Source organism: Loa loa, assembly GCF_000183805.2.
Source record: "Loa loa unplaced genomic scaffold supercont3.138, whole genome shotgun sequence".
Classification (NCBI taxonomy): Eukaryota; Metazoa; Nematoda; class Chromadorea; order Rhabditida; family Onchocercidae; genus Loa; species Loa loa.
The window spans coordinates 102,845-115,576 of NW_018108318.1; the positions used below are offsets into that span (position 1 = coordinate 102,845).

General features: G+C 32.9%; 2 protein-coding genes across 2 annotated transcripts; both read right to left on the reverse strand.

The window, feature by feature from the left end:
- Window positions 1–41: 41 nt before the first annotated feature.
- Window positions 42–4,303, reverse strand: LOAG_17846 (hypothetical protein; the record flags this gene model as incomplete). Its single annotated transcript, XM_020450510.1, has 6 exons — window positions 42–272; window positions 1,159–1,272; window positions 2,122–2,257; window positions 2,965–3,047; window positions 3,131–3,230; window positions 3,528–4,303. The coding sequence occupies 6 exons, from the start codon at window positions 4,301–4,303 to the stop codon at window positions 42–44; spliced, it is 1,440 nt and encodes a 479-aa protein (XP_020305803.1).
- A 4,113-nt stretch (window positions 4,304–8,416) lies between these two features.
- LOAG_02989 (hypothetical protein) lies at window positions 8,417–10,151 on the reverse strand (the record flags this gene model as incomplete). Its single annotated transcript, XM_003138526.1, has 3 exons — window positions 8,417–8,557; window positions 9,015–9,096; window positions 10,018–10,151. The coding sequence occupies 3 exons, from the start codon at window positions 10,149–10,151 to the stop codon at window positions 8,417–8,419; spliced, it is 357 nt and encodes a 118-aa protein (XP_003138574.1).
- Between the last annotated feature and the right edge of the window lie 2,581 nt (window positions 10,152–12,732).

The following is a 12,732-nucleotide window of genomic DNA, read 5'->3' on the forward strand; positions in this document are numbered from 1 at the left end:
TATATAGCAACAACCTGATTTACCAAATTTTGTTAATTTCATTAAAAATTGCCTTGTTTTTGCTGAGTCGCGCCAATATAATCGTCTTCATCCGAGGACCAAACATCACCATAAATACATTGTTCATCCAAAGGAAAGTCTATTTTAGCCAGAACTTTATCATCATTATGGTTTTTAAATTTTTCTCGATCAATGTATAATATCGATGAAGGACGTTTACATCGTTGTCTTTCTTGTGATGCTGAGCTTACTTTGAATTTGATTTGGCCAACCTTTAATTTACTCACTTGCTATTTAGACAACTTATAAGAAAATACTATAAATGATTTTCTTCATATCGACCGAATAATTATTCTGAATATCTTTTACAGATATTTTAAATAATTTCATCAATAATTTCTTTAAATGAATTCCAGCGATTCCGGAAAGCTAGTTAGATCCGCTAGCCAAGTCATTTACTTTCAGCAATCTTGAAAAATCGAAAATTAAAACTTATGGATAGAAGCCAACGAGAAGAAATAAGAATTTATGTCAATTACTGCAAGAAATTACACGTTGAGGAGATACAAGATGGCACTGACTATCTTAAGAATAATGGACCGTAAAATATACGTATTATTAAAATGTCAAATGAGACTGCAGAGGATAAAAATCTGGCGGTAATTAAGAAGACAAATGAAATATTTTTATGGGTATCATCCCAAAATACTTTCCCAGTTGTTCTCTCTATCTTTTCTTGACCTAAGTCGGAATGTTACAAACAACAATTACAAATCTTCAATAATGTAATGGACAGTAAAGTTAGTTGCTTCCTTTACCAATCGCATTTTACCGACTAATATCCGAAAGATGTACAGTAGCGACTGAAGATTCTGATTGAGGAAGACGTACCCACTGTGCGGGATGTAAAGTGCATGAGTTAAGTATATGCTTATGTCTGAGTACAACCGGGACAATGTATTTAGAATCGGATGATCAGTGCATTTTCGTGGCATTTAGTCTAAGTTACCTTACATTTTAGAAAAAATTAACTCTTGTTTGTTCAAAAGCAACATTGCCAAATTATAAAGGAGGCGGGGGAAGTAAAGAGTAGTATATTCAATCAATCATTATTTCTGACCTTCATCGTTCAAAAAGAAATATGACTATTTCAGAAACCTTTTTCGTGATATTTAATTGAATATCGGATTTAATTCGCAATAATTTATCGAATTCCAAGGCACTTTTTGGTCTTCTCATCGTAACTGTTCTCTCATTTGCCCACAAATTACTCTAAAAAAAATAGATTTTCAAAATTTAGACGAGAAGTTATGATGGACTTTCTGGTTACAACATCGATGTACATCTAAAAAGTTATAAAGTTGTAAAGCTACGAATTTATAGAAAACTCAGGAATTTAATCACCCATTTTGATATAATTTTTATAAAAATATAATGCACAAATTGATTTTCATATAATATAATTTTTCATACAATTTTTACATTTTTTTGAAAGCATTCATTGTTAAAGTCAATCAAAAATAGTATTCAAAATGTGTTCCGAAAACTTCTCTATATTGAGGTTGCACCTTAATTTCACGATTGGTAAAAAAAATCAAAATTAAAATAAATTTTTTGTAATGTATAATCGGTTTGATACCGATTGTATGAACAAAATTTTTGTTTACCTCCAAATGATGATTAAAAGGATAATCACGAACTTGTGGAATAAAATTATTGATTTGAAAAATTTTATTTCAGGATTTATTGTTCCAATTTTACAAAGCTTTTCACAATGATTTGGGAGTGTAATTTTTAGTTAACAAGTAAAAAATATTTTCCGAATTGTTCTCGTCCCGAACGCTGCATTTTGGAAGACGAATGATGATCGATGATTTTTCTATCATCATGTATGTTGGGACTCTATCGGTATTTATTTCCAGGAAAAGATGTTCGCAATATCTTGAAGGCAAACATGCATTCAAAAACCCACAAAAAAAATACCCACAAAAAGTCACCCAAATCGCTAAAACGGTTTGATAGAAGTAAATAAGAACGTAAACAAAGGACTAAATGAAGCCATGGAATAAACATGAAAACCTACAAACGATTTAATGGAGTGACTTAATTAATAAAAATTACTTCTTTATTTTTCACGTAATATTTCTCCTCATCGGACATTCGCAGCGTTGTCCCAAAATGGTTGCTGCTGGAACAGTTATCATTACTATCGTTCAATTTATTTTCTTCTTCATGAATAAGAGATTCATTCTGTCCACTGCAATAGCTATTAATTAATGTCTCTGCATATCTCTTTATGGATGTCTTGAAACGGAAAGACTGACATTCTACGATTCTGCATCATTTAGAGAATATGAACCACTGAAGAAAGGAAATTCTGAATAGGTGTTTGAAATATAAAGAGCTGTCTTCAGATGACTAACTAATTGATCTAATGTTCTTAGAAAAAAATGCAGAAGCCCAGAAATCAACAAGTACTAAATTATGATGTTCACGGCGCTCTAGAGCAGTTGTTCTTGTTTAGATCGATTTCTTGTCTTTTTTTTTATTCAAAAAACATTTAAAACAATTCTTTTCATGACTATTCGTCTTCTCGAAAGATACTTCTTTGCCTAATTTGAAGCTCTGCTTTATTGTAAAACTTTCAACAAACGCTTTTTAAACTGTTCTCTCCGCAACTGCTTGATATTTGGCTATTTGATTATTGATATCCTCTCAATTCTTGGTACCAAAAAATATTGCATCAAAAATCTACTGCTTTCGGGAAAAATTCGATAGACTTCATTGGTTCCGCACTTCCCGGTAGATATACATTTTCTTAGTTTATTTAGATTTAGAAAATGCCTTTATTTATGTAAGATGGAGTCATATAACACCTAAATACTCATTTTAGTTAAGGTCACAAGTGTCGCAAAGTCTTTTTTGCATCATATGGAAAGACCACTTCATAAATGATTTCCAGACCTTTTGTCATAATTTGCTTCCTGCATTAAAACTTCATCGATTTGTTCATCAATCGCCTTCGTTTTGTAAATTTCGCCATTTTCCTGAAAAGCAGAATAAAGATTTAGACATTAGTGGTATGAAAATAATCCGATTCCCGGGATTCAAAATAATTTACACGTTTTACCTCAGTATAGGTTAACTGCTCAATTTCTTCATACATGGCATCGTTAATGGGATCATGAGGTGAGAGCACCGGTGGCAGCGGTGGTGGTATTGATGGCACACTAAAATAATGTCATTTTCAAGAAATTGCAACATAACATAACGTAACGTCAACTAATTAATTATTGCTTTGATAATCATAAAGCTACTGACATTGGATAAAACGTGCTATTTTAACGGTTTTTGAGCATTCAAATGCAAAGGTTGTAAAACTTCAACAAATTGACTGTCCAACAAAACTAAAAAATGACGCATTTATTTATGGTCCCCGAGTTACTTGGTAAAAGGAAGAAAGTTTAAAGTTAGCCCTTTGATATATTTTTGAAGAGGAATTGATCCACAAACTAATATTTACTTACCTGGGTATATGCCAACTGTCCAGACAGCGCTCAAATCGGTGAGCTTTTGGTGGTGCACTTTCATCACCGTCTACATTATTCAGCGTGTTATCTTGGTTAGTGTTGGAAATGCCCTCCAGGTTTAATTTTTTCCGTATAGTCTCAATCTTACTGCTACCTCTTGCAGAGTGAGAAGGATGTACAAGAGACTGAGTGGGTGGTGGTGGTGGTTTCATTTTGGGTTTCTTGATTTCTTCGTTAATGAAACTTGTTCGTTTATTGATAATTGTAGTCCTGGCATTTGACCTCTCGGTAGATTCCAAAATAGGCGGCTCACATTCAACTCTTTTAAACTCTTCAGTATATAAATCCGTTATTCGCCTCGTTTCGAATAATGAACTAGATTCTGTTGTGGTATCTTCTGAAGTGGATATTACTTTTCCTCCATGATTTTTTCTTCCTTCGCGTGCTCGTTTCGATGAATCAATTGTATTGGAAAGAACTTTTGGCAAACTTTCATTGGCTGTTGAAACATCAAGCTTTGAGATTTGTGGAAAGGTGCACTGAATACCTCCACAGGCAATTTTATTTTTAAGTGTTGCAGGTTTAGCAGGTGGAGGCGGCTTTGGACGATTTCTACACTCTCGCTCTCTCTCAATTATGTATGAACCAGAACTACTGGCATACATCGACCGAACAAGCAGCGACCTGTCACAAGCATCATCGTGATCACTACTCCCGGAAATCATCGGTGTCACAAGAGCTACCGCGGTGTCTGTATTACTATTTGTTATCATTGATTTTCTTGATATATCTCGCCTAAAAAATCAAGTATGAACAATGCGCGTAGTGAAGTGTGCAAATTACAGAATTTTCTGAATTCTATGGACATAAAAAACGCATAACATTTTCAGAGTAACGAATCAAAGAAAGGATTTCTTTAACGTTTTCTTGAAGAACTGGTGAACTGAAAATAACATTTAATAATAACTGAACACACTTATTCGTTTTCATTTTTTACTGATTCCCACCGAATGCTTCCCACCATTGTATATTAAAGTACTGATCGGATTTTCCGAATTAATCAGTCCATGGTCCATCCTATATGATCAATTAAAGAAGTTGTTTTGTCTACGTCATCATCACTTTAATCCAACTGTTAAACTAGGTTAGAGATTTAGCTGGGACACTTCCATTTTGTTTGTCACAATTTGCAAAATGCATTGTTTCGAAGAAAAAGTAACGAAAGCAATGGAGAAAATATCTATGCCACAGATTGCTGTTAATTTGTAGCTATTATTTGGTCCTAATAATTGTTCCAGTGACATCATATATATGTTTAAATAACCTGGTGCAACATTTTGTCGAGAATGATAAGACAACAAAATAAAAGGAAAATGGAATTTGTAAAATACAGTTCAACTGATTTTTGATGAAGGAAATTTTTGTTCATCAAAAGAAAGAAATACTCCCTTGAGAAAAATATGACAGCTGGTTTTTTTAATGAAAAAATATTGGGAAACTACGGAAATGGCAGTAATCTTTTCACGAGATCACTTCAAAATGAGAGAGAATACAACGAGTAGTAAGTCAATAATTGTCTTATGGTCACACAAGAAAAACTGAAACATAAATAATTTGATCCCTTTGTAGCACAAAAAAGTGTGAAGGGTAGAAGTTATTGAAGAATATAGTAGAGTTTAATGTTATTCTTAGAAAGTAATTCAAATCAATGGCTTCCAAGATTTGTAGAAAATGAAAAAGAGCTCCAAATATTGTCAATTAACATTTCCAATTGCATCCTTTTGTGACAATATCTTGCTGATAAGCAATGCGGAAAAATTATGTATTCATCCTTTTCAATTTAGAAAAGAAGTGACATGTAACGACCTTGAAAATAATTTCTTTACTTGAGGAACAAAATGGCCAAATAATGCAACATAATTAACAAGAATTGAAGAACGGAAAGATAAGTAATAGCTTTTTTTTATCGATTTGTTTGTTATCGAGTCATCAAAAAAGTGATGGTGAAAGTTACACTGGTAATAAGTTTATGGCTAGGACAGTACGTTGATATTAAAGGAAATCTGTGGGTTCGAATAATGGAAGAAACTCTTGACTAAAAATTTCATCTTTCGAAATTTAACAAGTGCGATAATAAGACCTGAAAATGGAGTTGAGTTTACAATGCGACTCATGACGGCGACATTAAATCCTTCTTCTAAAACATTCATTTGTTCAACCTAGTTGAACAGTCTGATTCACTTTACCATCGATAATTATCGTTCTTTGGCAATTTACCATTAAAACAACACTTTCAAGAATTTCCTAATGTATTTAAACCTTTATATACATTCTAGAACTTCTATGGAAACTTTATATAAATAAAAAACCAAAATTTTTAAAAATAGCAAATGTCTGAAATGATGCACAACAATTAGTAGGTGTGATAAGAGGAAAAAAAGCTAACACGTACATTCCTGTTGTAAATAACAATAAAGCGAAGAATTCATGCTTTGAGGAAATAAACCTGCTATAGAAAGAGTAGTAGATGGGAGTAGATTTACGAGCACTTACTATAATAGGCCATTATATCGGATCTGGATTGATCTCCTCGATTGTTTAAATAAAGCACATTTCATACTGACAGCGCCATCGCATATTGGTACAGCTGAATAGCAACGCTCTGACCACCTATCTTAAGTCAGGGAAAAATTTCAGGAAAAAAATCAGGTTGAATTCTCACATCAATCCATTTCTAAGAAAATTCGCATTTAATTAATGAAATCGATAATAGTTAATCCAGCATGAACCAATTGTTAATAGTGGACTCAATTCGGTCAGTTCAGATTTCCATCTGACGGCAATAGATGAAACTATGTGGAATAATGAAAAAGCGACCCATTTGTTTATTGTAAAACTTTGTTGACAAAACTGTATGGGAAAGTGAAAGTCAATGAATAAATGAGTGAAAAATTGAGAATTAGAAATGCAATTTGTGGCTGCTCTACCAAAGTGTTATTCTTGAAGAGAGCAAGACCCAAACATAAACATTAACAATCGCAGTCAACTTTACTTTTTCTAGTAGCACCACTACCAGGCACCGAAATATTTTACTTTTAGAAAACCGGCTTCTAAGTATCGCATTGGAACATATTCGTCATTTCGAAGACTCACCAATCATCCATCCCTTCAAAAATGAATCTTTCCATTCATTTGTAAATTATTTCAATCCTAATTTTAAGAAATTTCTTCTTCTACATCAGTTATTGGAAAGTGAAAGAAAACCTGGGAAATTATTACATTCCTGACAAAAACTAATAGATACCAAATTATAGTCAATCGAGTTTCATCTAAAACTTGAAGGATTTCTAGATCGAGATAATTTAAACAAAAGAGGATCTTTTATATATCTGAACAACAGTGCTGCAACAAATCAAGGTCGGTGAGGACATCTCTCGATTTAATTTAAATTAACATAATCATCCCCTTCGTATGGAAAGAATAACACATGGCTTTTCCAAGGTCTTCCTGATGTTGAAAATTTCTTCTTGCTGGTAAGATAATTCTTTGTTTAATAAAATTTTTGTAAATTTGGAACAAGGAAGCTGACAGTCAGAAGATACTTCCTGACGTAACTTCAAGTACGATTGCCATTCTAAAAGTCCAGTATTCTCAAGAATGCCTTTAAGACCAAATAATCTTCGGCGCACTTTGCATGTGCGCCAAAAAGATATGCTCAAGAAAAACCACGTTGAGAGTAATTACACATAATTCTTGTGGACAGATAACTCAAGTAGCAAACAATTTTCTCATGTATCAGTTGTGTGCATGTAACACTTAAAATATGGGAATTAATAATTTTCAACAGTATGAATAAAGGAATTAATAGTGATAAATTACAAATAAAAACTCAACAACTTTACAAGAATTTTTCTAAATATATGAATAAGACCCATAAAGGAAATATGCAGGTAAATGACAACAAAGTTTACAGGTAAAACACTAAAAGAGAAGACAAATAAAAACTATGTAATGTTTTATTATCGTACAACAAATAAAAAGGAAAGAAGCTCGCAGTGCAAACCGTACGGTTAAATACCATTGTCCTTTATTTATTCAAATATTTCATTGGAAAATATTAGTCAGAAATAACGTTACGAATAGCATTTTAGTTTCATCTCAATGAAAGACTGAATCGTGCAAAGAAAATGTAAAAAGAAAAGAACTCCCGAAAAGAAATGAGGAGGAAAAGCGTGCGACCGATGACATGTTTAGAACAGGTTCCGTCAAAAATCTCAGAAATAAAGTATTCGCTCAGATTTACTTAATATATAGTACGCACTCATTTAAATTCACTCGACGGTCAAATTAGATCCAATTTTTAAGTCGTTCAGAAAGAAATTTATTCATCAAATTCAATTGTTTGTCTGTGTAAGGGCAAGGCATTTAGTAAAATGAATGAACTGTGAGTTCATCAATAGAATTCTAGAAATTTTCCATAATTTGGAAGTCATAAATTATTTGGACATAAATTTCTTGCTTAATTTATCTTTAATATCCAAATAAATCGTATTATTCTTTTGCTCACAATAGCACTTAATCCATTTTGGTATAATATTTTCAAGAAAATGGAGCTCATTTTCCAAAACTTCAAAAAAGGTACTTCAAAATGACAGTGACTACATAAAATGGTCTCATCTAATTTTAATCTTAATTTATTCACATCATTTTCATGTAAAAAACGGAGGATGAGAAAAGTATCCCATTTGATAATGAATCATAATTTAAATTATGCGACTCATTTCAAAGTCTTCGGAATTTTAAATGGTAGAATCTAATTTTTCATTTGAAGTTAGTGGGATATTTCGGGAAAAATAACAAATCACGATACATAAGTAAAAAAAAATTCATTTAATCGCAGAATCGAACCTGATAACAGAGATGAAGTCAACCTGATCTCCGTGGCTATAACTTTTGGACATTACGCCTCGTCGTCGAGCAATCATCGATGACCTTACATTTGGTCGAATGTCCGTATGACTTTTTGACTGAATTATACTCATTAACGGTCAATTTATACGCGGAAAAGCACCATCTCACTACGAGTACTTCTAATCAAAAAAGTTAAAACTATTCTCAGTTCTGCAATAGTTTCTCAGGAAACTATACACTTTGCTGTGAAGAATTACAGCAAAAGAAAAAAAGCTTAAATAAATAGTGAATAGTTACAAATCTTAATTATGGTCACAATCTAATCTAACCTAAAGTCTATTTTACAAGTAGAAGATAATTCTGGTTGATTGATTAACCTACTTATACAGTTACTGTTTTATGAAGATAATTTCCTCCATATCATGATGCATATAATACAAACAGATAGCATTAGTACTAAAACGTTAGACGAATTTCACATATTTCAAACAGATATTACAGAGTCAACAGACTACTTCTCATAGATTTACATAAGCACCATATCAATGTAGTACTAAATCTTATAACCCTAACCTGCCTTTTAAGAATACTCCGTTTCTGATAGATGCCAGCAAATGCTTGTTTCGAAGAACGATGCCGCGATTTCGGCTGACATCTGCAAAATTGTGGTTATGAAATTGAAAAAATGTAATTTTAAATAGAAAATATGTTGAATATACTAATTTTACGCCTCTTAGTGATATTTTACAAAGAAAAATTTCAGTGCGAAAAAATTCTGGAAAAGTGAGTAAATATTCAAAGGCCAAATAAAAAAAAAAAACTTCCAAAGCTATTGCACAAACTAATGCTTTCAACTGAATAGTGGTATGAACTATTTCATTTAAAAGTTCCGGTTGATAAACCTTCGGAATCGATGTATAACGCTTGCCAACACGTTCTAAGTGGAAAGCAACTACAATCTTTCAAATTTTCCCTGTCAAAAGAACAAAAATGTTTAAAAGAAAAGATATCATTTATCATCGGTCCAATAAATTCAGATATTTTCGAAGTATTTATAAGCGCATCAAAAAATGAAATATTTTGTTGGGGAAGTGAGAAGTCTGGAACTGTCGCCAATATCATGAGTGTCTTTCAGGGGAATGCGATCAGCAACCGGACGATATCGTCGTCCATATTAAAAACTCATTGTTGGACGATTAAAACACATAACTGAATAATTAATCAACCAAAAATCGATAGAAATAGAATGAATTATACCAAACCGGAATTCTTTTTCATCCTATAGCTATTTTTTTTCACACCCCCCATAGCCGATCTAATTAACGAAGCAGAAGAATGAAGCTAGCCATTTAAGCATCGAAAGCAGGTATCTTTTCGAGGTGATCTTTAAACAGTAACGGGGTTTTAGCGACTATAGCAACTTGCTCCCACAATAACTTGCTATTTTGATTTAAATTTTTAAGACCAGTCAATGATTGGAAATTTCGAGGGATCATTTTTTTCTGTGAGGTTTTTTTTTTCATTTTTCAAAACTCAAATTGAGTAACTGCTTGAAGCAATTTGCACAACTACCGACCTGTCCCGCACTGTCAATGATGAGAAACTATTCCGAGCGGCAACAGTCTGTGGCTTCTCGAATCGCTCCAATAACTTTTTCACTTTATTTCGCCCCGGCGAAAAATCTCCATCTACCGCTTTCTTGTCATTCATTCTTTACAATTTTTACATATCAGGGTGAACCATAGGAACAAAAGCAGTTCGGACATTTCGTGCTGAAACATGGAAACGACTGCTGACAAGAGCGCAAACGTAGTAGCTACAATGCCGCCACTATGTTGATCATTAATTGTTGCCAACAATAGCAAAATATAAATTCTGTCAAATTCTAGAAAAATTGAACGCTTCTGGCAGTTCGCAAAACGACAATTACAAAAAATATCTTGTGTGAGTTTCTTCTGCTTGATAGACAGTCGAGTAGAGAATGAAAATGAAATGCGAAATTCGAAAATCCAAGATATCGCATACATTTGTATCAGATGGTTACAAACAATAAAAAACACGTTTAAAAGAACAGTTAATTTGTCGAATATGAATTTCTATGTGACAAACATCTGAGAAATAATTCTTAAAACAACAGTAATATCTTTCCAGTTATTTATTTTCAATTCAGTGTGTCGATTAATCAATAGGTAAATGGCTTAAGGACTTGATAAATAAAATGGACAGATATGAATGAGCCTAACTGAATCCCAGAGCTTACTTTTTTGCTGGCCCACTCACTATCATTAAATAATGAGCAACACATCAGAGGAAGAGCACATTGAAAGGAGAGAGAAAGAAAGATGCTCTGGTCACATTAGATCACCTCCTCGCATGTTGACCAATGCTTTAACATACTATCTGTCAAACTTCTGGCTCTTTCTCTCTTCTACCATCCACTTCACATCAACCCTTAACAAGTAGGACACAATATCCTTGTTTCTCACTGCACATTTTGTTTGGAAACTGGAAACAGAACAGACGTATATGTATGTGTAAACAGACCATCTGCCAAGGGAATAATAAAAACGATGCAATTATAATCAGTAAAGAACATTGGGAAGGAAATTTTACTAGTCTGACTTTTAGAGGAAGAATAGGGAATATTTAAGGTCTGAACTAATGGCCTGCAAGAATAGAGCGAGGCTCAGCGGTCTCCTCTCAGGGACATTGACAGAGTGCAACAGTAAAGCTTGAGTAATCATAAAGATCTCTTGTATTGACGTTTTGTCCATAAATTAGCATATCAAAGAAAAGAGCTAATTAGTTCGAATACGGACATGATATAACAAAAGTCAACACATTTGTCTATTAGAAAGAACTTTGCATAATATTTTATTTCGTTTTATTGCAAAAAATTAAAGTGAAATGTTACCCAATTGACTGTCAGGAAGCTTAAATCAAAAGTACTAACTAGCAATAGTAAAAATCAAGTAAAGTAAAGGATGAATAAACAAAATGATACTCTCAGAGAATCTCGTCAGTAAACTTGAATACTTTTTGGCAACCTAAGCTCCAGTTTTCCTTCTTATTTGCTTCAAGACAATATCTGTTAACATTGTTGATATGAAATATTGCAAATTAGCAATTCATAAACATTTATGCCATCATTTTCGTCCAATGATCATTAAATTGCCTGTCGATTTTTGTTTGGTCCATTGATTCTGCTGCGTAATTAGTACATAATCAGACCCTGTGGTTCTTTCTGAGATACCATTTATATGGAATGCCTTCATCATTTCAAAGCGGAGCCGCAAGTCTTCAACTCCATTGGCTGAAATCCACAGTGCATCGTACAATGGTTGAATCATCGATCCATTTCTGACTTTTATTTTGCAAGAAGCTTAGTATTTCATGCTTTTCAGAATATTAAAGTAAGAGAGTAAAAGGCTTTGACACGCTGAGATGTCTCATTCATTGTCATAGATGGAAATTATTTTTGGTAAATTGAAGAAGGCACTTCTTGCTCTTTTTGTCCGATGAAATTCCGTATCAAAATTACTGTTCATTTTTTCAAGTCGGTGAAGTTTTTTAAATTCTCGGCAGAGTGATTTTCGAAAAATTTAAATTTAAGCAATATTTTCATTGTTACAACCTCAATATCATGTCCAATTTTCCTGGAACTAAATTTGTGGTGGGTTTTTTACACTTCGAACAATATTATCATCCTACAGAGGGCTATCTAGGGCATTTCGTGTTGCAGAGCATTCTCTATTATAGGATCCTTAGAAAACAGCTAGCCTTTTCATCTCTCTGATCAACAATTTCTTCAATGGGGATTCAATCCATCAGGAACTCTTTGATAATTAATAAACGAAAGAAACAGCCGTTTGTTTTTGAGGGATATCAATTTGTTTATTATGTAAATTAAATGAGGAGTATGAAGTTTAAATTTTTCCAACAAAGCAACATCTTCCAAACCTTACTAGTTTGGAAGATGTTGCTTTGTTAAGCCTAAAACATAGTTTGGATAGTTGAAGAAATCAAGAAGCAAAAAAGAAAAGGAGAAAACGACGCGGTTTATTTTTATTGATACTAAGTGGACATTAATTCGAGCCATTCCAGTTTTAACCAAACGATTCATATTGGTTCCTCAGGGAAGAGATTAAAAACGAATAAGGATCAGAGCAAAGGATAAAAGATACTACAAGTCATAAGTGAGTCCTACTGATAAAACTAATTTAAATTTGCGAAGAACTTCACTAATAATATTGATGGCTTCAAAAAACTATTGAAATTCAGTTCTTATTCG